This window comes from Drosophila virilis, chromosome 5, assembly GCF_030788295.1.
Source record: "Drosophila virilis strain 15010-1051.87 chromosome 5, Dvir_AGI_RSII-ME, whole genome shotgun sequence".
In the NCBI taxonomy this organism is placed as follows: Eukaryota; Metazoa; Arthropoda; class Insecta; order Diptera; family Drosophilidae; genus Drosophila; species Drosophila virilis.
This window is the reverse complement of record NC_091547.1, coordinates 15703880-15729811: the sequence shown is the minus strand read 5'-3', so window position 1 is coordinate 15729811 and position 25932 is coordinate 15703880. Positions and strand designations below refer to the sequence as shown.

Below are 25932 nucleotides of genomic sequence, written 5' to 3'. Positions count from 1 at the left end.
TTTGTTTTATTGATTAGCGTTGGCATTTGGGCATTATCTATGAAGACAGCAGTGCTTATCAGTCGAAGCCAACGTCATGTAACCCTTGACGTTATTTTGGATGCATTGATTCATAATCACAATCAGCCCACCAGTGGCACTATGGACAGCAGGAACACCCAAACCGACAGCACGTCGTTTACATAGGCGTTGATATGCACCGCCACACAGAACTCGACGTCCGCGTTGTTGTTATAGTGTATGCAGGTGGTGCGAATGCGCTCCGATATGGCTGCCAGGTTGGTGTAGGCAAAGTTCATTGTAAACCCGTAAAGCTGTGATTAAAACAAATGCTCTCATTCCCAACTGATATCACGATATCGATATTAAAAGGCTAGCTTATAAGGCAACAAATGATATAAATGGATTCGCAAATCTTCTAAAACTGTTTGTTTTACAGGATTTTAAATAGAAGCTTCAAGTCAGCCAATTGTGCAGCTATCAATGAGCAGCTACGTTCAAAATTGCAAGTCTCTAGCTTTTATAGTCTATGATATAGTGAATACTTTAAGGTATTCAGGGTATATCAAGCGAAACTCACCCGGCAGTTGGGATACTCGCGTTCCAGCTCCTCGCTGTAGGCGGGCTCATCGTAGCGACTGCCCGCGCTTGTGCTTAGGTTCTCCAATTCGCTTAAGATTCGCAGCAGATGCGGCTGAAAGGCACTACAGGGATTTGGTTAACAGTTGATTGTCCTGATTGCTGTATCACCCACCGATTCCAGAATGTTTTGCGTGTGGTGCGCCAAGCGCTTATCTTCTTCATGATCTTGCGTTCAATGTGCTTCTGCAGCTGGCTTAGTTCGTAGCTGCGCTTGTACACATAGTCCAGCTTGTGTATGCCACACTGCGGCGCCTCCTGCCGCTTGTTAAACAGCGGCAGCCAACATTCGCCATTCTGTACGTCGAAATTTGTCATGCTCACGCGCTCCTCCGTCTGAATATTGATATATATCTGTTGCAAAAAACAAGCATAATTTGATAAAAACAAAAACAAGTACGTTAGTCGTAAGGGTTGGACCACAAGATATCCCGAACTCAACGTCGGGCTACCTTTACAAATATTCTAACTTCTAACTGTGCTTGTAGCTCCTTCAATTTCGTCAGTTTTCATATTTTTACGACATAATCAAGGCTTAAAATGTGTAATGTGCGTGAATATCTAACTATACTAACTATCTAACTACTAACTATACTAAGTATATGAACTCAGATAAACGTTTCTTATCAAAACAATTGAATTGAGGCGACCGATAAGAACTTAACTTGTTTGTTGACCAACGCGAAGGATTGCCGCACAAAGCTACGGGAGATGCTTCCTTGTCTCTATTACACTCGATTTAGGTATTACACCTTAATATATAGAGCTATAATCTGTGTATAGATCTGTGTATACTACACGAGCTCCTTAAATTACCAAGATACATACTCAAAACAACAGAATGTCTATACATATTCTTATCAGTTTCATGGAGAAGGCATTTGATTTGAAAGAAGCTACGTCGAAGGGGGCCTACATTTGCTAAAAATTATATTACGTATTTCGACCAATCTCTAGCAGAAGCACGGCTACCTTGTGGACATATACCTATGCTATGTATTTGATACAGTAGTCCGATTTTGATAAGATTTTGCTTCGAAGTGCAAAGGTTGATTAACGTATCTTGAAAAACCAAAAGAAATGTTTCCTGCCCAAACTTATTTGATTTAGCGGATTCTTCTAGTTTCACGAGTACTTAATCTTCGAACAGGCAGAAGATCTATCTATGGGCCACTCACGTTTTTTGCGGCCACAATGGAGTACACTCGCGTTAGTGGGCAAAAGATATCCTGCAGCTGGTAGCGTTTGCCTGTGGTGGGTGCCACGAGCAGCAGGTCGCCGCTTTCCGGCTGTCGATAGATGACAAATGTGCACTCGCCATAGGGACAGGCCAGTCCAAGTACCAGCCAGCATTCGAGGCCCAGCGACAGCATATAGTTGCAGAGCAACACGCCCAAATCCTTGGCGGAGCACCAGGTGCTGTCCAGCAGGGCCTGATTGTCTAGCCAAACGCCTTGAAAGTTCTGGCAGGCATCCAGCTGACTGCGCACCGGGCTGAGCAACGAGACAAAACGACAAACACGCTCCAGCTGGGTCTCATTGGGCAATGGCACAGGCTCCAGCAGACGCGTCAGGCAGACCCGCTTGCCGTGTGAAGTGCAGACGAGAGGCTCCACATAGCGCTGCGGATGCGGCAGCAACTGTTGCAGCTCCAGACGTCGCTCGCGCACAAATTGCTGCAGCTCGGGCAGCTCGGCGCATGCCAGGCCGCCTATTTGAAGCGGCGTCACCTGGCAGCCTGGCTCGATGCTCAGATAGAACCATAGATGAACGCTCTCCTTGAACTCGGGATATTGCTCCACGGATATATTTGTCACAGACTCGATGAGCGGTCTCTTGTAGCCGACCAGCACCTTGGGCATGCTTAGCTCGATGCATCCTTCAAACTGAAATGGACAAGGGGCTGGTTAGTCGCGGCTGTCTATGCGGATGTCCTGTCCTTTATGGCCACTCACCTTGCGACTGGCTAGCAGACTGCTCATGGGCACACGATATTCGCCGAGCCAGTTACATTGCACCCGCTGGTAGATATCAGCCGCCTCGTCCGTGTACTGCTGCTCGACCATCTCGTCGAACAGGCTGATTTTGAGATCTTCACGCAGATCATTCGGCTGACCCGTGAGCTGTAGCTGCTCATTCCAGGTGGGATTCGATCCTTCTGCCGTGCGACTGCGACAGAGCCTTTGGCCATAGCTCAATGTTATAAATGGACGCACGTTCGAGTACATAAGTGCTGCAAAAAAGATTAACAAAGGTTTACAATATATTTCGCACATAATATATGTTGCAATTGCTAGCCGGATGTCGATAAGCGTCGATACGATCTTCAAAGCATGATTCAACGAGCCAATTTGGTCGGAAACTAATACATTCTCTTTGTAGAGCTAAAGTCGCTTAGCATATGAACTAATGATGAGCCTCTTTGAAAATCGGGAACATATTATCGATCCCCAGACAAGCAAATGGCAAAGATATGCATTTCTCAAGGTCAAAGTGGGACTGACATTGCATTGAGATGGAATCGTGTAGACTGAATTAAGTTAACATTGTAAGCAGGGTGTTACGAGGTCGGCAGGACTCAACGAACTCTTTAGATTAGAACACTTTTACTTTCTAGAAAGCGCAATCAAATCGCGTGACCAAATCAAGAGCTGGCTACGCGATACCGTTGGGTATGACCGTGTCAAAGATAACCTTGCCTTTATGATATAAAATTAGCTTGTTGGGAGCTAAGTGAACATAATGCTCTTTAGTACTTAGACGTGGCATGGCAATGAAGGACGTCATATTTAAGTGGTCCGCTCTGCTGGTGTTGATGCAGCTTGGCCTGGCGGGCCTAGCAAGTGGCCAGAAGATTTTTGATCGCTGCAGCCTCGCGATAGAGCTGGATAGACTCAAAGTGCAGCGCGATGAAATACCCAGATGGGTTACTATCGCATTCCTGTTAAGTGACTACAAAACAGACGCATTGAGTGCAAAAACTGCCGAAGGTTATCGCAATTACGGAATATTTCAAATCAGTGATGGCTGGTGGTGTAAATCGCTAACGGGAGGACCCAAAAATATATGCAATGTTGACTGTGATGATCTGCGTTCCGACGACATTAAAGCGTCCCTCGACTGCGCAAAAATTGTGAGAGAAATTCATGGCTGGGATGCCTGGAATGTCTGGGCTGCTCACAAAATAAGTGTCGATGATTGCTTCACATCGCAGACAAGCCCTGTTAATGTGACTGCAGCTGCAGCTGTGGCTGCACCTGAAGCTAGAGCTGGTTGGGATGTGCAAGCAGTTGGGGCCTGCAGAGAGGACGAATTTTTGTAAGCATTCTATTTATTATCTATTTGTTCAGCAGGAGTTTTCACCTTCATTGAAATAAAGCTCCTAGCTTATGTGTATGCTACTCACTTTGTGTTACAAAGAGACTGGCGCTCAGATCGCTGCTTGTGCCTGTGCTGCTGCTGCGCCTGACCTGTTGCTCCACGTTGAGGATGTGGCGACTGCGAACTGGCACACCGGTTGCACGCACCACTTGCAGTGAGATGTTGAACTGTTGGACCACATCCGAGGCACACATTGGCTGCGGCTGCCATGTGGGCTCGCGCGGAAGCGCGGCTGTTTGTCCAAATAGCAGGGAGCACAACGCGCGCCAAAGCGCTGACCAGCCGGTGGACTGCTCCAGGCCATCGCCCAGCAGCTGGATCAGCGGCAGCGGCGTTTGCAACAGCTTAGCCCTTTGCACACACTGGCTGGTTATGGTCTCGTACAGCAGATGGAGAAACTTGCGGCCGCGATGCTTGTGCAGATCAATTGGATTCCAAACAGTGCCCGGATCCAGCACCTGAGCGACATTTGCATGCGGCTCAAGTTCCTCCAACTCCACAATTTCATGCTCCAGGGCGGGCACAAAGCTAAGCTGCTTTGTGTGAAAATTACGTTGCTGGTGACGCGAATGCAGCAGCTGAAAGCGTCTGTTCTGCAGAAGCTCCGCAATGCCGCACAGCTGCAGCTGTTGCTCGGCAAAGATTAGCGGGCCCGCAATAACGTGGCCTGCATCGCTGGGTGACCGAGGCGTGGCCCTCACCTCTGCGGCCGTGGCCGCCATCGGCAGTCTGTCTGCCCTGAACGTTTGACAAACCGTCTCCGGCAGCTTCTGTATGTCGTCCAGATCGCTGCTGATGGCGCCATCGGGACAATAATAGTCGATGTGCAGATAGAGATCGCCAGCCAGTTTGGGACGCACTGCAGCCGAAGTTGCGGCCACCTGGAAAGCCAGTTTCTGTACCGTCTTGCCCCTTTCCGTCACCTTCAGCGGAGTGCTCATCAGAGCAAGTCTTCGACTGTGTGACGTTATCGTAGATTTCTCATACAGCTGCAATCAAACATGGTAAAGAATTATGATAAAGATAGAAAGATACTCTGCATGAATTGAAAATGTATAGAAAAGGGTATAATGGTGGTTTCCTGCACATGGAGGAGACAGCTCCAACCCCATTTTCGGTCGGACATTGCCAGAATAAAGTATTTAACAGCTTACCCAAATGTTGAGCTGCTCTGGATGCGAGCGATTGAGCAGAACGCCAAGACTCTCGTTCATGTCCACATGCAGATCCGGTTCCAGGCGATAGCTGCGCGTCTGAGCCACAAACTGGTCGTCCAAGTAGAGCTTTAAGTAGTAGTTGCGGTCCGGATTCAACTGCTCGTTACTTGGCCTGGAGTGCAGCGTTGTCTCATCGTTTGGCAGCCGCAGCAGGTACACCCTTGGCTCCTCAGGATCCTGAAAAGCACGCTCGTATTCCGCCTTCAAGCTCTCCATGATCTCAGCAAACTGCGGCTTACGCGGCGGCTTGGCGTGCGAAACTGAGGACTGCTCGCTGCTCCAGATGTGTCGCCGATGATAGTAGACCTCCAAATGCTCACGATACACCTCGGCCAGATCGGCCTCGAAACGCTCCTTCCATGCTGAGCAGGAGGCATCCAAGTCAGCTGGCGGCACCAGCCGCAGGCTAAGCCTAAAGCGTGTGCACTGGAACTGTTGCTGCTTGCGCAACTCCTTCAGCTTGGCCCACTGTGTGAGCAGGCGTTGAAGCAATACGCGCTGCGCCGTGGATTCGGCGTAGTAGCGTATCCGCAGCTGTTGGGTCAATTGCAGCTGGCGCTGAATGTGCGCAGCCAGCTGCGATGATTGCTCCTGCGGCTGCTGATGGCTGCTTGAATCGATCAGCCGAGCAGCGACATTGCGAGCTATTTGCAGCTCCTCGCGCAATTTCTTGCAAATCTTATTCTTAACATTGTGCATGTATAGGTCGTAAAGATCTTCAAGCTGTTGCGCCAGGCGATGCTCTTCCAGAAACTGCGGATGGGCGCTGAAGCGCAGCTGCTTGAGGCACAGTTTCAGACAACGACTCGTGGGCAGTCCCTGAAACTGAGCGAACGGCACGGGCGCCAGGAAGACGCCTTTAAACAGCCTCGGACAATTGCTTCGATACAGAGTCGCATCGATGATAAAACGGCACGAGTCCGAGTCCGTGAGCTGAGCTACTAGCCCGGCACTTAGCTTGCCGCCATTCCCGTTGGCTTTGGCCTCCTCCAGATAGCGATTGAGCATACGAATCTGATAGGGCTTTAAGTCAGAGCCGCCATCGATGAACTGCAGCGGCAAATGTAGTCTATCGCCGGGCGTATACAGGAAGCTGTTGTCGTAGCGATGCAACTGTCTGTGCAACTGAGGTGAGACAATTGGCGGCTCCGACAGCTCGATTTGTATAAAATTCGCAGCTAAATTGGGTGAAGATGCGACTTCATCGATTCGCTGTTTATCCCGATTCGAAATGGCGGCAGACTCGTTTGCGTCCGAGTAATGGAAGAACTGCAGACTCCTTGCTTCCGATTCCTGCGAATCTTGTTGTCCGAAGACTTTTCCGCATTGGGACAGCAACATTTGCACTTCTCTCTCGGTTTTGCGATAAGAGCGGGTCGTTTGCGTTTTGTGTTTCTTTTTGCTGCGCTTGCTTTTCACAGAATCGGCTTCTCGCTCCATATTTATTTGCCACGCCCTGTTCTCTGATTAAATTTGTTTAAAACAAGCAACGCCTGTCACTTCTGAAAACAAAAGTTACCGTTTGTTTTGCTTTTGCACAGGGTGTTCCAGTTGCCATGACAGCCATTGGGAAAGTGCGCGGCGGTTATCGATTATCGATATTTAAAATACGCTTACAAATCGATTATTTTGAATTCAAATTCACCACAGCTGCCAACTGAAAAATGCAACTCTTATTTAAATGAGGCAATTTCTGTGAAGCAAGCAGCAATTTGTTTATATTTAAATTGTATATGCTTAAATAAATACCAAAATAATCGAATCTTTGTATTTAGGCAGTCATGTTCATTAAAATATATCCACTCCGATCTTTATAAATCAATCAAAAATATGTTAACTTCTTTCTATGACCCTAATTTAAATCAAGGACCTTAATTTTCGACAGATTGTTCTTTTAGCTAGAAGTAAGTTCAATTTACAGAAACAGAAAAATAAATTGACCAGACTGTCTCGGCTGGGGGATGTGTTCTACTTTCATCTGCAAGTCTATTTAACATTATATTATTTCAGTTCCATTAAACATTCCTAAGTTAAGTAGGCTTTAATTCCAATACAAAAATATAAATATAGATATATTTTTTAGTTACAGAAGTGTTGAATACAGATCGAAAAATATATTTCATTTACAAATTTTTTTTTTTAATTTATAGTAAACCAATTATTTGACAACGAAATCTTCCAAATGTGTTTTTTTGGCTTCGTGACGCGTATCCTGGTTATCGTTTTTGGCGTCATAGTGCCGGCTCGCCACACGCAGAATGCGCTGGGCGAGGAGGAGCTGAATGCGTGGGCCAAGTACTGGGTTGTCTATGCGTGGCTTATATGCATTGAGCTGTTCGGAGACGCATTGTTCAGTTGGCTGCCATTGTATGTGGAGGCGAAGCTGCTGGTCGTGCTTTGGGTGGTCATCGCCGCGCCCCAGTCCAGCGTCTGGATCTTTGACGAGATTTTGGATCCGCTCCTGATACGCCACATGGCACAGATTGATGAATTACTGCAGCACAGCAAGCGGTATCTGCTGGGAGATGCCATCAGCCATTCATCGGAACTATGCTTTCGCAGCCTGGACACAATAAGCTCCATAGTATCGCAGATTTGGCATACGCCTGGCACAACGCCAGATAACGATGCTCATTCTGTGCTAAGCACAGCCACCGAGGCCAACAATCCGCCCTTTCCCGTGAAAAACTTTGAGTAATTATTATAGAAATCTTTTTTTGATCCAACCACTGACGATGAAACGCTTGATCTGGCGTCATGCTCAAATTCCTTGGTGTTGAAGCAAACAGAGAATTATTCGAACCTCTCGCTGTTGGGATAACCGATTCGTTTCTAAGATTGCACTGCAGACCGATAAGAATATATTTTTAAATTTTTAGAATTCAACGAGGTACATAGGGTATTTGCATTCTCTGCCTGGGTGCTATGTAAAATATCCTATTTGAATTGAAATATGATTCTAATTGGATTGGAGAACAAGGAAAGACTGTAATCCCTGAGGAGGATTCAATACCTTTCACATGTGGCAGATGTAGGATATGATAACCTGTTATAAAAGGAATTCTTATTTCTATCGGGAATTTCTGTTATAGCAATTTAATATACTGATCAAAAATATATAAATGTTCCAAAATAATTGAATCAATAAATCTGTTTTTGACAAGGGGTCAATTCTTTGTACTACTCACTATTTTCCACTCTATCTTTTAATCTAGACAGACACTAAAGCCGAATTGATTGCTTTCAAGTCTACAAAGGGGCTTTAACAATAGATCTGTTCAAAATTCTAAGTCGGGTAATTAATTCTAACTCTTCGATTATTCTATAACCTTAACAAATTTGTGAAATAAAAATAATTAGGAGCAAAAATACTGTTGAATGTGAAAATAGATTCGAATGGTAACTGGCTTTTATTTCAGTTTTGAGTTTTTGGCCCGCCCGCCCTCATGAAAAATTTAAATATAAACGCCGTTTCGTTTTCCTTTTCTTTTTGCTGTTAACATACAAATACAATGCAAATTTACTTCTAATGGCTGACAATGTGGTCTCGGACATGTTGTTTGTTGGTTGTGCTCGATTCTATCCAGTTATAAAGTTGTTCGTGAGCTTGACTTTAGTTAATATAAAATGATGTGACGTTACTTTTGTGCTTAAGGATCAAATTTATATAGATATAAGTGTATGTATATGTGTGCATATGTATGTAACGCAAGCTATTTAATATGGTTAAGCTTAGTTGCAATATTAATGACGCGATACGTGTTTGCAAATGAATCCCGACAAGTGGATGTTGCCGGGACGTTGTCACGTTGCGTCGCAAGTCTGAGCCACCAGCTTTAATTAATGTGAAAACAGGGGGAGGACGTGGGCGCAGTTTTGGGGGTCGTCTACTCTAGCAGGGTTATTTCTTCCTTGACTAAAAATTCAACAACTTCCTCATCGACTTCATCGGTTTCCAAATTATCCGTATCCACATCTGCAAAGTAAATAATTAAATCTTTAAAAGCAAGTTCACAGTTAGCTGTAATTAACTTACGCCCTCTGAGCATGACGCGACGGCTCTTCTGATCCTTCCACTCTGCAATGCGCTTGTTGCGGTACTCCATGAAAGTCTCACGCAGCTGTGAGCGCTTCTCGAGCAGCTCCTTGGAGGCACGGGTCAAACGCAGGCGATCCTTTTGCTCAAATACAGGATAGTACTTCTTCAGGTTCTTCTTTATCTCCTTCTGCTTCTCTTCACTGAGAAGCGTCGGCGGTCGCGGGCGCCAGAGGAACTGAACAAAGTTCTTCAAAATGGTGCGCCTGATGATGCGACCCTGGAAGGTGTACATGTTGAAGCCCGTATCCTCTTTGACCTTCCAAGACGAGACGCCAGTCACGACATAGCGACCAGTTGGATCCCATTCTACCTCGGAGGCGCGGAAGTGATCCGGTGATGCGCTGATGATGTAATCGTTGGTTGTATCAACAAACTCAAAGGTGCCCATGGTAAGATTGGCCATCACTATGAACTGACCGCGTGGCGACCAGAACAGATGAGTGCATGACTTCTTCTCCAAGCGTTTGACCAAGCTTGGCTTAACACCCTTGTTGACCTCATAGAAGCTAACGTTCGAAGAATTGGGCTCGCCGTGTATAATGGAAAACTTGTTACCTATGGGCTCCCAGGCAAACGCGAGGATAAGCTCACGTATCTCCACCGAATCCACGGGTATTTCCTTTTCGCGCATGTGAAAAATTTCAAAGTTGTAAAACATGCCCAGAAACTTGACATCCAGCTCCTTCTTGTCCTTCTTCAACTTAGAGTAGCGATCAACCTTGACGCATAGATAATCGCCAGATTTTTGCCAATGAAGCTTACAGTCGGCCACATGGAAGAGGTTCTTGTTGCGTGTCTCCCGCTTTTTGGGTATCTCCATTAGCGTCACGCGTGCGGGTATCTGGTTCTGTTCTTCCACCCAGTAGGCAATTACGTTGTCCGTAGGCGACCACGAGAAGCCGCGTATGCCCGGAATCTTAATAGATTTTAAATCCAGCAAATAAAACGATGGTGTCTCGTAAATGTGTATCGAGTTTTCGCCCATGCGTGCCACAAATTTGTCATCGTGCGACCAGCGGAACATTGACAACACTGACATCCCATCACCCACAAAGGAACGCTTCTCAGTTCCGGTGCGTATGTCCCAAATGATGATCTTTTGGCCGGTCGGCGTCGGACCATACGTAACCAAGTAATTTTCGCAGGGCGAAAACTCAACGAATTGAGTGCCAGGATGCGGAAACTTTTGAATCTTTTGGAAGCTGCTGCCTCCCCAAATGGCCACTCCAGGTTTGTGGAAGGTGACCACATACGTGCCCAATGGAGACCACTTGACAAAAGTGTCAGTAAAACGTTCACGCGTCTCTAGCTCATTAGGTTCCGGGAGAGTATTCTGCCAGAAGCCAACCTGCACGCAATTGGGAGCTGTCTCTGCCGCCACGCAGTACTGATCGTAGGCATCGGGATCGTTTATGAAATTGTACAGATCGCTCTGTACCTTGAAGGGTTGCACCGTTGGCGGCTCCCATTTCTCCGGTATATTTTCATACCTATTTATCAATTGTAGGCATTCATTTTAGATAGTGTCTTAACACATACAAATATATCTTCTTATCTGTTAAAAAATTTGCAAAGCAACAACTTACTTTTGAAAGTCTGTAAACAAATTGACAGCAAAGGTGTAATTCTTGTCCAGACGATGGTTGTTCAGCTTCTTAACCGCATCCTCAGCCTGGCTTGCGGTCTTATACTCCATGAACGCATAGCCCTTTGTCTTGCCCTCTTCATCGACGGGATAGACAACGTTGACAATTTCACCGCATTGAGAAAACAGCTTGTTGATAACCGATTTTAGTTTCTCGAGGCGGCTCGGTTCCACTTTTGGCATGTTGTCGACCACAACGACACTCTCGACGCCATCGGCCTCCGATGGGCGTTGAGCCAGCATATCCCCAAGTAAATCTGCAATAATATGGGCATTATTGCAATTGTCATAAAATTAACACTCAGATTGAGGTTATGTTTGTTTTTGCATTAGTCGGCGGTGGCTTGTAGCGCGTGTGCTGCGCTGGCAAGGCCCAAACTTGCCTTCATCGCTGATATTGTCCACAAAATTGGGAGGATCGTCGAAGTTTGGCTCCTCGGTGTAATCGCTATCGTTTGCATCGGCTCCCGAATGCTCTTCACTTTTCTTTTTAGCCATTTTCAGCGATTTATTTGCGAATTATATACGGCAGCCAATTTCCCGCAGTCATCAAACACACACACGCACATAAAAAAGGAAATGTTAATGCTAGAGATGAGCGATATTTACTTATCGGCTACTTGTAACAAGAGTGTCAATCTACCGATACATTTTTACAGAGCTGTAAATAAAATGTAAACAATAACAGCGACAAAATAACAGTTACTTATCAAGAACATAATGGTAGTAGGCGTTAACTTCTGAGTAGGGCTACGTAATCCTTTTGGAAAATGCAACAAAAGCTCTTAATTTTTATTTACAACAATGTTCTTAGATGTCCAAACTGTTATTAAGAAATAATAATTCAAAACTATAATGAAACTAAACTGAAAAATCTCCAATAATTACAGTTTAATTAATTAAATACATTATATTAAAAACGCCGAATGTGTTAAAGCTCAACAGCAGTGACATCGTAAAAGTATTTATATATCGATAATACTAGCGCAGATGTAGTTTTAGAGTTTAATATTAAAAGAGTTTTTTTTGTCTAAGATTAAATACATTTGTCAAAATATCTAAGATTCACTGCATACGCTCTGATCTTTTGGTTCAATTTTAAATCCACAAACTATTCGATAGTTTTTCTATGTATTTTTATCTGTTAATAACATTCTGCAAATGTTACTTAAGTTGTCGATGTTATGTTAAATAACATCTCGTTTGGAATTTCATTCTTTTTTTTTCGACAAGAAGAAGAGGCAGTAGGTGTAAAATCTGCATAAAAGTAATAAAAAAGAATGAAACCTTATGCATTTAAATTAAGTGAAAAGTTAATATAAATATTAACACATAAAAGCTTTTAAACCGATACGCGAGTGAAAAATTTCCAAGCAAACGCAGTTGCCATCTGAGACCAGAATTGCTTTTGTGTCCAAAGAGACAACTTGCAAAAAGTGCAAAGAATAGAAAAGATTGCCACAAATAAGTGGTATAATGTGTCTGCCATTTCAGAAACGTGATAAACGGTATAAAATGCGAAAAGCTGTTATCCAATAGAGAAAAATTCCGATACACCACGTCTCCTTCTCCGTTCCGTACGCATCCGCGCCCTCACCTGCCACCTCCTTCACGGTCGTTATGTCTGCGCTAAATCAAAAATCCAACATATACTAACCTAAATTCGCAGTGCAAAAAAAAGTAATGAAATAAAATGAAACAATAGCAAAGCACATGCCATCGTAAACATTTACTAACGCGATCATTGCAGCAACAAAATATATATTTATTGCAAATAATGTGCTTGTACGTGAATATAATATAAGTATGTCACAAGCTGCAGGATAGGCAATAAAAAACATATATACATATATGTATGTATTTATATATACTATGTGTATACATGGAGAATCGCCCAAAAATGTTCTACCTCACTTTCTGCGTGCTTGTGTGTGAGTGTGTGTGTGTGTGTGCTACCTTTTTTTTGTATATGCGCAAGTGACGCTCTCGTAGCAAGCAAGTGAGAACCCAAGAGAGTGCTCCAAACAAGCCAAGAGAGACCAAAGCGCCAGTAGCCTTGATAAAATATATGAATGAATTGTCGTACGCAGCGCAAAGTGATTTATATATTTTCAGGCTTTAGTTAACAACTAGATCTAAGTCAAATGAAAGTGACATATACCTAATTGCGTTTTTCAATAAAAGTTATACAGTTAAATAGATACCACAATTTTGTATACAACTGTTTTGTTGTTGTTTTAGCTGGGGCTGGTGCGCTCTCAATTTCGATTCAGGCTCAACCTTGCGTGCGTGCGCTCTCTTGCTCATTTTGAGATGCCTGTTACATCTGTGTTGCTTGGAAAAATTTGGACATACATATATTTGCTCCATGAAGTATTTCCACAGTGTTTGTCTACACGCCCACATAGTGTGTGCAAGAGTGTGTGTGCGTGTGTGTGTGTGTGTGTGTTTGCGAGTGTATTGAAAAAGTAAAAGTCGCCCGTTCGTCGCCGTCTGCTGCTCTGTTGTTATTTCTAAAAGAACTTGCTTTCATTAAAAATCATTTTTAATTATTTATACATTTAATTAAATATAACGGTTTTGCTCTTCAGTCGCAGTTAAACTCGGGTGCAGTACTTAACGGGTTTTCAAACAGTTGCAAAACAGAGGCGTCGTCTTTCATATTGTGCCAAAAGAAAGCTAACGAAACGAAAAGCAGTAAAACAACAAAAAATATACAACAACAACAAAGCAACGAAGCGCCTACAACCACCTACAACAACAACTCAGCTGAAACGACCAACAATAAAAACAATACTAACTCTCCAGATATCTACAGTCAACAAAAGCTTCTAAGCCTCAAACCAGCGTAACTGTAATTGTTACAGTTACATTTTTCTGTTGTTGTTCTCGCTTGTTTTTCGGAAGTTTGTGCAGCAGCAGGCTCTGAATGTCTTTATGCTTTAATCATGGTGTATTTTGCCACCAACAAGAACAACACCGACACTATACGCTGCTATATTAGAATCTTTCTGATTACAAACCATGACAGAAGGACATGAAAGGTAAGTGTACAATTTGACGTGAACCTAACGTAAATATACTTATTTCTAATATAATTGTTTGTCTGTTGCGAAGCTTTAAGTCAAGCTTACAGCGTTGCCAGACTTATGCAAGGGGTATCTTTGTATGTGTCCTAATTGTGCACGCTCCCAATTTAATGTACACAATTGCTGCCAATTTAACAAGCACAAATGCAATTTAATTGAACTTAAATACTAACAAATATTTCTGAATGAAAGACGGCGCTAATCAAGCTGAAGAACCATTACTTTGGTATGAATGAAATGTGACTCATTTGTCTGGTCAATCCAAGGCATGCATGCATATATACACACACACATGTACATGCATAAAACTGTACATACATACATATGTGTATGTCTTTGTATTGAGAACGCCGTGTCAATGTCTCCGCATAGTCTGTCTGTCGCCACTTTTAATGAATGAAACGGAATGCCAGCAACTATCTTGTTTTTCTAATTGTTTTTCTTGCTGTTTAAAGCGTAGCGCCCCATTGAAAATGATGTCACTCGCCCTGCGCGCTTCCTTACTTGTTTATGTGCCGCATATTGAAGCACTTACAATAGACAGACAGACAGACAGACATAAATACAGTCGAAGTAGCCACTGGCTAAAGCTAAAGCTATAGCTAAAGCACTCTAGCCATGCCATTTCAATTTACCAACGTCTGCGCAACAGCAACAACAATAACAATACACACACACACACACACATTCAATACCACAGCCAAGGCTCTTGTAGTTTCATTCATGGCTTGCTTTGGTTCCTCTACTTGGTACGAATTGCTGGTTGAAAGAAGAAAGCCGATAAATTTGATTTGCATTTTGCATTCAATTTCCATTTATTACTATAAAAACATTTACTTTTATGTGTATGCGTATGAGTGGATAGTCTTGTCAACTTTTTTTTTTTAAACAAAATCCGTTGCTTTTTTAACACAATTCATGGAGACCAGTTCGTTCATATTTATAGCTTGTTGTTGCTGCACTCTCCAGGCCTCTGCGACAAAACTATATTTGTATGTACATACGTATATATAAAAAGGTTTAGAATTGTGGGTGTTAGCGCTTTTAAAAGTAGTAAAATATCTCAGCATAAATGTTGCTTGATGTGCTTTAAAAGCTCTCAAACCAGTTGCAACTGTCGCCATTAACATAAGTATGTTTTGTACTAACATACATACACATGTACTTCATATGCAGATCGTAGACAAATGCTTGAACAATTGACAACGACCAGCTCCCGTTGTTTCGTGCACACACTTGCACATACATGCAGACACTGGGAGTCCGATTCTCTGTGTGTCTCTCTCTCTCTCTTTTCCACGCATGCGCACTGTTGGGAGTTTGTCAATTGAGGATTTTGTTTCTGACTTGGGACTTTTAATTTTTGCTTGGGGCAGGCTTTGTGTCATGTCTTAAGCGGAGTTGTTGCTGAATATTCACACAAGTCGTCTGTATGTATGCATCTGTGTGTGTGTGTGTGTGTAAGTGCGTGCGTGCGTGTGTGTGTGTGTGTTTTGCCTCTGGTTTTTTAAATGCACATTTACAACTTGCATAGTGGCAACTCCAGTAAAACTTTTTTATTGACGTTGCCACCAGGGCAAGCAAAAGCTCTTTTCAAAATTCAAATTGCATGAATGCATCTAGGGCAGCCCTGGTAGTAGAAAGTGTAAAGAAAATGCAATTCATTCATGGCCTGACCGCCGCATGGACATCCTTGGCCAGACATGCTGACGTGTGCGTCCCACCTTGAGTACGAACGATGCACATACATACATACATACATATACATAAGTACGCCATGTCGCGTTGCAACCTGCTATCGCTGCCACTAGCTAGTCCTTGACACAGCTATGACGTCGTTTTTGTCTACTTTGGCAGACCCTGTGCATGTTCATTCTGTAAAATTTGCCAAATCTAGGACAAATGTGTGTATACACTCACACACACACACACACACACACACACACACACACACACACACATATATATATATATATACAAGCAAATAGAGTCAGAAGCGACGGGCTACCAACTCCTCCCTGAAAGCTTTTTTCATTGAGTAAGTTTACGCTTAAAACTCCATTTCAAACTTCTGCGCAGGTCGTGAGTTGCTTTGTTCGCTTGTTCGTCCGACTTGTTTTGGGCCTGTATTCACCTTACTCCCAGCTCATTTTGCGGTAGCTGCGTTTTTCAAGAATGAAACCCAAAATGAAAGTTTTACAGGTTCTTAATTCAGATATTTTTGCTACCCTTAATATGCCACATACGTGTGTATGTGTACGTGCGGAAATAGCACATCAATGAGCAAACGCTTGTGTTTGTGTGTGTGTGTGTGTGTGCATGTACGTGTGTTTTGAAAAGAAGGACCCATAATTATTTTTAGTTTATTTTGGCTTTGTCATGAATAAAAGCGACAGGTGTGCAGTTGGAGTCGCTCTGCTATGGCTTCGTTGGTCGAAAATTGAATTAGTCAAATTAGCTACACTTTTAAGTTATCGCACTGGGAATATAGACGTGAGCTACTGCCACGGGCGGATGCAGTCACTCCGGAGCAGCAGCAATGGCCACAGTATCTTACCGTAAATTAAGCTTAAAGCGCACGTTTAGCAGGTGCCTGTCGATTACAATTTCTCCTACTTTCAATTGGTTTTTAATTCTATTGTTTTTGTGCCTATCGAAAAGTGTTAACTTTTCTTTAATTTGTTGTATTTGTTGTTCATTGCAGCGACTTCTTAGTTACAGTACGCGCACAGGTAATGACCAGAGACGAAAGCACAGAAGGCTGGCTACCGTTGGCCGGGGGTGGTCTAGCAAATGTTTCCATACGCAAGCGAGCTAGATTATCCCCATTGGCGTCGGGTCATGACTACATCATCTATGGGCAAAGAATCTCTGATCAAAGTGTAAGTTAGTTAACATATGCAATTAAAGCTTGATTCTATTCTATTGTGTATTCATTTGCAGGTTATCTTAAGCTGTGTCATCAATCGTGATCTGAAGTATTACAAAGTAATGCCCACATTTCATCATTGGCGCGCCGGCAAACAGCGCAACGGTTTAACTTTCCAAACGGCAGCCGATGCGCGTGCCTTTGACAAGGGCGTCCTTCGAGCCTATAATGAACTAATTGATGGTAGGCAGTTTTCCGCATCTTTATGGCCCGAGCCTCCACATTCCCATTTAGCTGCATGTCGCTTAAAGAACACACTCAAAGATGTTTTCTATCCTTGCTTTTATTTCAGTTTAGCATATACTAATCTAGTTTAAGTTTCCTTATAACACACACCTTGGCTAAACGTCGGTTCTACTTTAGACGTTGCATTTAGAATTTTTGCCTTCATTAACTAATGCAAAATTAATGTTTTATGCTCTTTTTTAAAACTTGCTACAAAACAAAATTATCAAAACTTAAAACATTTATTGGAATTGTGCAATTTGTTTCAAAATTACAAATTTACAAAAACAACCATTAAACAAAATTCACATAATATATATTTTAAACGAAATTGGTAAGTGTTTAAGGAGGTTTCTTTTTAAAAAGTCACGTGTGTGCGCTGCTGTTTTTTTTCTTCGTAACTACAACTTGAATTTAGAATCAATTAATTATTACTTAACGTATATTTGTTTTTAGACACAGTTCCTTTTGATAATATTATTGTAATAGTATGATTTTCTTCGTTGATTTAACTTATGTTCGGGTTGCCTTTTTATTTTTAACAACACGTCTTCTTACTGCTAGTACTGTAGAGAGACTGCCTTCCACTTCTTCTCTGCAGCCGCTTTTCTTTATCGATATTTACTTATCGTACTGTTATAATTAACATAGATAGTGACACTATAATACCCTGGCTAGGGTTACCAATGATGCTCTTATCCTATTACAACTCGGCCATCCTGACAAAGAGAGCTCCCGATCTCTGTCTTTTATATGTGTATCTATCTTTATAACTAATGCTTATTGCCTATTTTCGCATCCAATGCTTAAAGTTTTGGCTATTCCAGATACCAACGTACGGGTTGCGAGATAATTGAAAGCCTTCTACATCCTTTAACAAGTATCTATCATTTTTTAAAATCTTTTCTATACTATAAGGCCCTTTATATCTTGGTATTAACTTTTTTGAAACTCCTGGTGTGCTATCAAAATTTTTTACCATGACATAGTCACCTATTTTATATTCTACTGATACTTTCTTCTTTTTATATTTTGGTGTGCGATGCACAAAAGTTTTTGATACTTTTAGTAATAGTTTAATTCTATTAAATATAAAATCTTTCTAAAAATAACAATAAAATGAATCAATGAATGTAGAATCTTACATAATTTACCCTAGCAAGGTAATCCTTTTATCAGGCAATTAATTTTTTTTTTGTTTTTTTTGGTTTACTTATATTTTTTGAAAAATATTTGAATTTGTAATATTATATGTATTTTAATTAATTTACATTCTAGTAGTAAATTTAATATGATTTTGTTTAAAATTTTCTATATAGATATATATATATATATATTATAGTAAATTATCAATAATATTGTAATAGTATGATTTTCTTCGTTGATTTAACTTATGTTCGGGTTGCCTTTTTATTTTTAACAACACGTCTTCTTACTGCTAGTACTGTAGAGAGACTGCCTTCCACTTCTTCTCTGCAGCCGCTTTTCTTTATCGATATTTACTTATCGTACTGTTATAATTAACATAGATAGTGACACTATAATACCCTGGCTAGGGTTACCAATGATGCTCTTATCCTATTACATTATTGACCTCACCAATTCTTTTAATTTGTATATTATTGATCTAGCCATTAAGTCGATCTTCGACATTTTAAACAAGAGCTGAAGGGACTGTGGTCCGGAAGTTGTTTAAAGTGTCGAGAACTGTCGACATTATTCGGATGTCTTGAGTTCCATTTAAAATTGCAGCGCACACCATAATTTGTAGTATTATTCACATAGAGCACACCCGTAATCTACAATTGCTCAAACACACTCTCAATTGTATTTGATACGCTGTTTTCTTTAAACTAATTGACAACGCTCTCTTAAAGCTTTGCATTTAATTTGCTGTGTGCCTTGAAATAAACTGTAAACATTGTTATGCCAAGCTATTTGATATAACTAACCATTTTTGATATATTCCAACACACGCAGGACTGGCCAAATCGAATCCCACTATAATATGCCCGCCGTTGACCAAATACGATTCGGTTGGTGAAGATGATGTATTCATGGTGAGTTCGTAACAAAAACTTTATTGAAACGTTGCTAATTATTGACAATGCACAGACCCTGGACTTACCTGTGGAAAGCGAAAGTTTACAAAAGATACATTCAAGCCCAGAAGGCAGCGAAAAAAGTCACAGTAATGCATCCAAATATTATTCAAATTTCGTAATTTCAATCGAAACTGACCGGTTCCATTCTTGCAGAAAGCGTCAGCGACCGACATAAGGATAGCTACAGCAACAATTCCGATTCAGAGAAACTACCGGCGGCGACCATACACTACATATCGACGGATAAAACATCAACGGCTCCGGGCCCCGGCAGCGGCAACAATGCAGGCGGCTCAACTGATGGGCTGCCGCCGCCGCCGCCTGCCGGTCAGATTGCACCCAGCGAAAATTACTCCTATGTAACGCTGACGGCTGTGCACCATGACTATAATTACCCTGTGGTGGAGCAGCCAGTAGGCGCACAAGTGTTGAATGCGCGCCGCGAGTCGATCAGTGCGGTAAAGAAACGCAATGCTCTGGAGGCGGCGCAGGCGATGGCCGCCGCGCAGACGTCGGCGACATCCGCTGCCAACAAGCCGCTGCACAAACCCAATGTGTCGGATATACTCAAGAAGGAGACGCGCCTGCGGTGCCGCTATTGTCATGAGCTTTATAGCGAAGAGTTTAATAGGCGTGGCGCCTGCGAGTATGCGCCGGATCCGTTTCGCAGCGGCTACGAGTGCATCTCGGGCATGGGCTGTGCGCGGTGCATGATCTATCACTGCATGAGCGATGCGGAGGGTGAGACGGCGCAGCATCCGTGCGATTGTAGCGTTAGCGAGGCGGGCTGCACCAAGCGCTGGTTGGGCCTGGCGCTGCTGTCCCTGTTCGTTCCCTGCCTGTGGTGCTATCCACCGATGCGTGCATGCCATTTGCTTGGCATACATTGCGGCGTGTGCGGTGGCCGCCATAAACCGCATGTCTGACATTTGGAGGCTAGATTGCAAGGACAGTACGACGACGACTACAGCACCAGGCCCAGAAACCAGCAGCATTTGCAGCCCGACGAGCAAAACTACAAGAGCCAGCTGCTGCGACTAAAACAGCGCCAGTCGCAGTCACTGTCGCAGCCACAGAGGCATTTCTATAACTGGGAGCTATCACACAGTCTCGGCGCGCCTCAGCACCATCCGCCACAGCCGTTATATCTGATGCAGCCGCGCAGCAGCAAGGCCGCCCAAAACGACTATGGACGGCTGATGTTCTAAAAGTTTTTGGTCTAATTTGCCATTTTTTTTTTTTTAAGTTTCCAGTTTGTTTAAGTTTTGATCATTTTGTAACTCCATTTGATTTGCCATAATTTTTTGTATATATATATGAAGATCAAATAACGCACACACATTTGTGCACACATACATGCATACGCACACACACACGCACCAATTTAACATTTATAATTGTAATTTACGTGTAGAGCTTTCACTTAATTATACTTTTGTAAAAACCGGGCTATTTGTTTATACATATATATATATATATATTAAATTTACGTATCATATGCTTAATGAATAGTAATTCTTTTTAGTTCTTTAAGTTTTTGCTACTTAACTTTTGTTTACAATTTGAAATTGGAGAACAGTATTAAGCCAAGGCAAGGCACGAAAGTTATGCGAATATACATTTTTGTGCGTAATTCCAATTTGTTTATAGTTTTAACAATGCACAAATTTGTAATCTGAAAGAAAGAACATTTTGCATAACATATAACTCAAAGCGCATTAACTCAAAGCGCAAATGCAACAAGAAAAAATATTGTTTTAAAAAAAATATTATAAACACAAAAAAGAAAATTTAAAACTAAATACCCCAAGTAAGAATTGCAAATTGTTTTTGAACCTTTCAAAGCGGGCAAAGTAAATTTGCAACAACGGCGTTCTCGATTGAACAATTGATCAACAAAATTCATTTGTCAGCCATAATTGTTTTAAACCTAATGTAATATTTATTTCGATTTAAAAAGAATGTTTTTGACTCTTCTTAGGGCTCATGAAGATTCAAAATATTTCTTTTGCAAAAGAAAAAAAACACATATTGTTTCAATCTTTTAAGTTTAAGCAGATAAAAAGCTAAAAAAAAAAATAAAATTGAACAATTAAAATGCAACCTTTGCAATTATGCGTTTGCGCCGCTTAAATCAACCTAAAAATAAAAACAATTTGTAATTTTTCCATTACAAATGAACAATTTGGTTTACGCAAACCAATAAATATTAACTCATTTGTAAATGGGGTTATAACAAAATACATAAGTGTTTTCAAAAAAAAAAAAAAAAAATGAATAAAAATTATATGCAGTTATATATATAAATGTTTAAAAGCGTATTAAAGAAGGCAAAAATTGAATACTTATGTGCAAAGAACCTAAGTATTTTTTGTGTATTAAAAATGAAATTAATAATAAAAAAAAGCATTAATTTATTTCTTACTATAAATGCATATTTATTCAAAAATAAGCAAAGGTTGTGCAAAAAACACATTAAAAAAAAGCAACAAAATATATTAAAAAACAAAACCTTTAAGAACATGGGCAATTGTTACTAAAATGCAAATGCAGTATCTTAAAAAAAGAAAATAAATGAACGAAATTTGTTTCGATCAAGAAACCTACCACAAACAAACAAAAAACTTTGAACAAAGAACAAACACTCAACAAAAAGTACAAAATGTTAAATATACATGTATAATTTTAAATTACTTTTTATTATTTAGTTAAAGCTACAATAATTTTAACATGTTAAATGATCCACAAGCATGCCAACATACAAAAACATATAAATTATATATTAAATGTATTTCAAATTTTAACTGTCCATAAACAAACGAAAATGTATGTTCAATGTAAGTAATGGAAAATCGACAAAACTAGGATTCAGTAACAATAGCAAACAATTCGCTACATTATTTATTAACAAATTCTTACAGATAAATAAAAAACAAAAATATTCTAGAGATTAATAGTTAATGGCAGCAATTTGTTAAACACCAAAAAAATGCATAAGAAATTTTCAATCAATCCTTTGTTTATATACAATACATAAAATGAAAATCACATAAATTTATGCATAAGAAACAGCATATAAAATATTGCAAAACAAATTAAACAAAATAAATAATATATTTATTCATATAAATGTATTTAAAATGTGAACAAAAAAAATACAAACCAATAAAACACAATTTAATAAACAATTACGAACAATATTCTTTTTACGACCGCGTCCAGCAAAATTTAGGACAAATAAAGCAAATGCTTTATCAAGTTTCATACGCATAAAACAACGCTTTTTTCATATTGCGATTCGTTTACAGTCCCAACACATGCATCGGTGGTTCAGTGGTAGAATGCTCGCCTGCCACGCGGGCGGCCCGGGTTCGATTCCCGGCCGATGCAAAAAACTTTTTACCCATTTTAATAAATGAAATTGTTAATAACAATGTTATATTTTGCAGCAGGAATTCCAGTTGATTGTTTCGAATTTTTTCCCTAACAACAGAAGGAAAACCTTGTCGGTTTGCTTTCAACTACAAAACTTGAGGAGGCCCAGCACCTGAGAAACAGCCGAGGATTAGGTTCACTTGGTTCAGGGAAGTGAAGATACGTAAAACATTCCTAAACGAACTTAGCCTATTTTTTGTGTGCTTAAGCTTGGCGTTTATATTCAATCACAAATAAATATATATTTAAATATTTTATAGAATTTTTATAGGAAGTTTGATACATATTTTTCGGCACCATGGATGAGCTAATGAAAAAATACGAGGCCTCGGACGAGCACAAGAGAGAGCCGGCCAGCCGGGAGCTCACGTGCAGTGTGCACTTTGTCAAGTAAATAGCGGGGCACAGGAAAAGCTTTTACTGGTATTTATCAAACTAATATTGAATTTGTAGCACAAAGTTCTGTCCGGGAACCTCGTCCGAAGATGAACTCGGATCGGTAACATGCCTAGTCTCAAAAGCTGAAGATTTGGAGATCGAGCGTATATTTAAGCGTCAATCTGCGGATTTGGCGACAAATCGATCGCTCTTTGAGTTCGGTCACAATTTTGAGGATGTGCGTGACTGGACGAGCATCGAACAGCCTCTCAAAGTGTCATTAAAAGCCGTCTTGCGCTACATGGTGGAAAACCATTTGAAGACCACCGTCCAAATAGAGATCAATAAAATGTATTTCAATTGCCATGTCATTGTGCTGCAGGCCTACTCCAAGTTCTTTATGGAGCTCGAGCCGATACCGCTTGTTGTGACTCTGCCGGAGGAGAAGGTGTCGCAAAAGGCCTTTATGCTCATCTACAAGTGGATGCTCAGCGATGAACCCACCCTGGAGCGCCACAACATTGTCGCCGTATTTGTGGCCGCAACTTATTTGAGAATCAGAGCCTTGCTGTTGGCCTGCTGGACGTACTTTGATGATATCAACTGTTTTAATGAGGCCAACGCCTGCATAATGTATGTTGAATCGAGAAACAATCCGGCATTGGACATTGTTCGCAATTTGATGCTGACGCGCATACAAAAGTTTCTTCTCACATTTGTGGCCACACGAGATTTTTTGGATGTGCCGCTAAAGCATCTTGTGTATCTTCTCAGTTCGGATGAAATCTGTGTGAACACGGAAGTGGAAGTCTGTAATTCAATCGATTTAGAATTATTCTGATCATATTAATAACAAATCTATTCAAGCAGATACTCTTTATTGCTGTGCGCTGGCTAGGACACGATTGGCAGAGCCGAAAATCAAGTGTGCCCAGCTTGATTGGTTGCATACGGTTCCAGTCGATGCCGCTCTGGTATTTGCTGTGCGTGCGTCGTGTGGAGACGCATAAGCTGGTCCGGGAGATAGTTAGTTTGCCCAATGTAGATGCTATAATCAATGAGGCGATTTCAAAGATCACTTCCAAAATGTACGAGCAAAAAATTGAGGGAATTTTGGACCATGGCAATATTATAAAGAATTTACAAACCCGTCGTTGGATAGTGGATGATGCGTGTCCCTATTACCATCATATTGGTTGTCCACATACGCGCGATATAAATTTCAGACAGTTCGAGTCTTATTTAACTGCGTTGCAGCAGCAGCCACGTGATTATTGGTCCAAAGTAGATCTGCTCGATTTGAATAATCCAAGAAAGTGTGGCTGCATGCAATAACGGCCCCAATACAATTGGTAGACAAGGAAATGCCAAATTGCCATTCACAACGCAGCGTTGCTGTTTTCTAAGAAATCTGGCAGCACTTACAGCTGTTTTGGTGCCAATTTGTTCTTGTGGCCTTTTGTTTACGTTTGTTGTGAAAATAAAATGGAAAAACTTGAAGCCCTTAAAATTTCATCAATGCGTCCGCGTAGCAATATACTTGATCGACCGCTATCCAAAGGCAAATGCGAGGTTTCACAAAGCATTGTGGCTCTGCTCTTCAGTGAGATCGTTCAATACTCTCAGAGCCGTGTTTTCACAGTTCCCGAATTGCAGACAAGGTATTTTGTATCTCGCTTCTGACTAACAAAGTGTAGAAGTAATGCCGTCTGGTTTAGATTACACGATTTGGGTCAGGATGTGGGCACACGTATCATTGACTTGTACTTTGTGCGCGAGCGCAGCTCCAAACGTGAGACAAAGCTAACGCAAATGCTGCTCTTTGTGAAGACAACGGTCTGGAAGAATCTGTTCGGCAAGGAGGCGGAGAAGCTAGAGCACGCCAACGATGATGAGCGCACGTACTACATCATTGAAAAGGAGCCACTGGTAAACACATTCATAAGTGTGCCCAAGGACAAGAGCTCCCTGAACTGTGCCAACTTCACGGCTGGCATCGTAGAGGCGGTATTAACCCACTGCGGATTCGTAAGTGTCTTAATTGCAGCTTATTTCCGAGGTGTCTACAACATGCTTACGACTTTTACAGCCCTGCAAGGTGACAGCGCACTGGCACAAGGGCACCACGTATATGGTCAAGTTTGAGGACTTTGTCATAGCGCGCGACAAGCAGATGGAGGAGAAATAGTAATATATATACCTAAATTAACTAATATAACAAACGAAAAATACACAATTACATTCGAATGTTAACATTGTTGTATAATTTCACTAAATGGGCATTTAAATGAACTTAAACTGGCGATCCTTATAGGCAACCTGGCCGGTGCGGTATTTCTTCTCGCGGCCATCGCGTTCGGTCTTTAGGGCCCAGGCGTAGACAGCGATGGGCAGCACGACGGCAAACAGACCCATGCGGAAGGAGTGTCCTGTGGGGCGGAAGTGCTCATAGTTTGACACACGCATGGCCTGGAAGCGCGCTAGACCGGCATCAAACTGCAAAAATCAAGTGATTAATAATACTATATGTGTTATTATTTGGCCAGTGATGACATAACCAGCAATTGTGCATACCACAGTGCCGCCCTCTCCGGTGGCATGGCGAAACGGATTCGAGCTCTGCTTTAGGTATTCGTTGCGGAGCTTAAGTGTTTGCTCGTGCTTGCGGCAAATAAATGCCTCCTCTTCTTTCGTTAAAACCATTTTAATTTGCTGCAAAACTCAACTCGCCAGCAAGAGCAGAATCTAACAGCTGAGACCAAACAGTACGAAGCAGAGTATTTTGACAGT

The 25932-nt window shown here is 41.6% G+C and overlaps 7 protein-coding genes and 1 non-coding gene across 9 annotated transcripts; 5 read left to right on the top strand and 3 right to left on the bottom strand.

Moving 5' to 3' along the window:
• Positions 1 to 122: 122 nt before the first annotated feature.
• Cc2d2a (Coiled-coil and C2 domain containing 2A) lies at positions 123 to 6769 on the bottom strand. Its single transcript, XM_002049716.4, has 7 exons — positions 5175 to 6769; positions 4046 to 5009; positions 2595 to 2872; positions 1818 to 2525; positions 755 to 993; positions 581 to 704; positions 123 to 314 (listed from the first exon to the last, which is right to left on the bottom strand). Exons 1-7 carry the CDS (start codon positions 6675 to 6677, stop codon positions 123 to 125), a joined length of 4008 nt encoding a protein of 1335 aa, XP_002049752.2. The 5' UTR covers positions 6678 to 6769.
• Positions 6770 to 7419: 650 nt separating this feature from the next.
• On the top strand, positions 7420 to 7935 carry LOC6624761 (uncharacterized). Its single transcript, XM_002049719.1, has one exon. The coding sequence runs from the start codon at positions 7420 to 7422 to the stop codon at positions 7933 to 7935; it is 516 nt and encodes a 171-aa protein (XP_002049755.1).
• A 940-nt stretch (positions 7936 to 8875) lies between these two features.
• eIF3b (eukaryotic translation initiation factor 3 subunit b) lies at positions 8876 to 11561 on the bottom strand. The gene is made up of 4 exons (XM_002049720.4): positions 11365 to 11561; positions 10923 to 11238; positions 9274 to 10826; positions 8876 to 9213 (listed from the first exon to the last, which is right to left on the bottom strand). Exons 1-4 carry the CDS (start codon positions 11477 to 11479, stop codon positions 9125 to 9127), a joined length of 2073 nt encoding a protein of 690 aa, XP_002049756.1. The 5' UTR covers positions 11480 to 11561; the 3' UTR covers positions 8876 to 9124.
• A 641-nt stretch (positions 11562 to 12202) lies between these two features.
• Spred (Sprouty-related protein with EVH-1 domain) lies at positions 12203 to 21468 on the top strand. Its single transcript, XM_070210516.1, has 7 exons — positions 12203 to 12785; positions 13573 to 14025; positions 16775 to 16952; positions 17014 to 17182; positions 19205 to 19284; positions 19340 to 19415; positions 19483 to 21468. Exons 2-7 carry the CDS (start codon positions 14006 to 14008, stop codon positions 20253 to 20255), a joined length of 1296 nt encoding a protein of 431 aa, XP_070066617.1. The 5' UTR covers positions 12203 to 12785; positions 13573 to 14005; the 3' UTR covers positions 20256 to 21468.
• A 1180-nt stretch (positions 21469 to 22648) lies between these two features.
• TRNAG-GCC (transfer RNA glycine (anticodon GCC)) lies at positions 22649 to 22719 on the top strand. Its single transcript has one exon. It is a non-coding gene; the product is annotated as a tRNA-Gly (tRNA).
• Positions 22720 to 22998: 279 nt separating this feature from the next.
• On the top strand, positions 22999 to 24642 carry LOC6625008 (kelch-like protein 6). Of its 2 annotated transcripts, none has more exons than XM_002049722.4 (3): positions 22999 to 23154; positions 23218 to 23950; positions 24013 to 24642. In XM_002049722.4, exons 1-3 carry the CDS (start codon positions 23063 to 23065, stop codon positions 24475 to 24477), a joined length of 1290 nt encoding a protein of 429 aa, XP_002049758.1. In that variant the 5' UTR covers positions 22999 to 23062; the 3' UTR covers positions 24478 to 24642. The 2 variants fall into 2 exon arrangements, with proteins under 2 accessions (XP_002049758.1, XP_015029830.1); XM_015174344.3 differs by having other exon boundaries at positions 23218 to 23954; positions 24013 to 24296.
• On the top strand, positions 24628 to 25395 carry Trs31 (trafficking protein particle complex subunit 31). Its single transcript, XM_002049723.4, has 3 exons — positions 24628 to 24803; positions 24861 to 25170; positions 25232 to 25395. The coding sequence occupies exons 1-3, from the start codon at positions 24628 to 24630 to the stop codon at positions 25328 to 25330; spliced, it is 585 nt and encodes a 194-aa protein (XP_002049759.1). The 3' UTR covers positions 25331 to 25395.
• Positions 25384 to 25914, bottom strand: ND-B15 (NADH dehydrogenase (ubiquinone) B15 subunit). The gene is made up of 2 exons (XM_002049724.4): positions 25717 to 25914; positions 25384 to 25638 (listed from the first exon to the last, which is right to left on the bottom strand). The coding sequence occupies exons 1-2, from the start codon at positions 25843 to 25845 to the stop codon at positions 25426 to 25428; spliced, it is 342 nt and encodes a 113-aa protein (XP_002049760.1). The 5' UTR covers positions 25846 to 25914; the 3' UTR covers positions 25384 to 25425.
• Between the last annotated feature and the right edge of the window lie 18 nt (positions 25915 to 25932).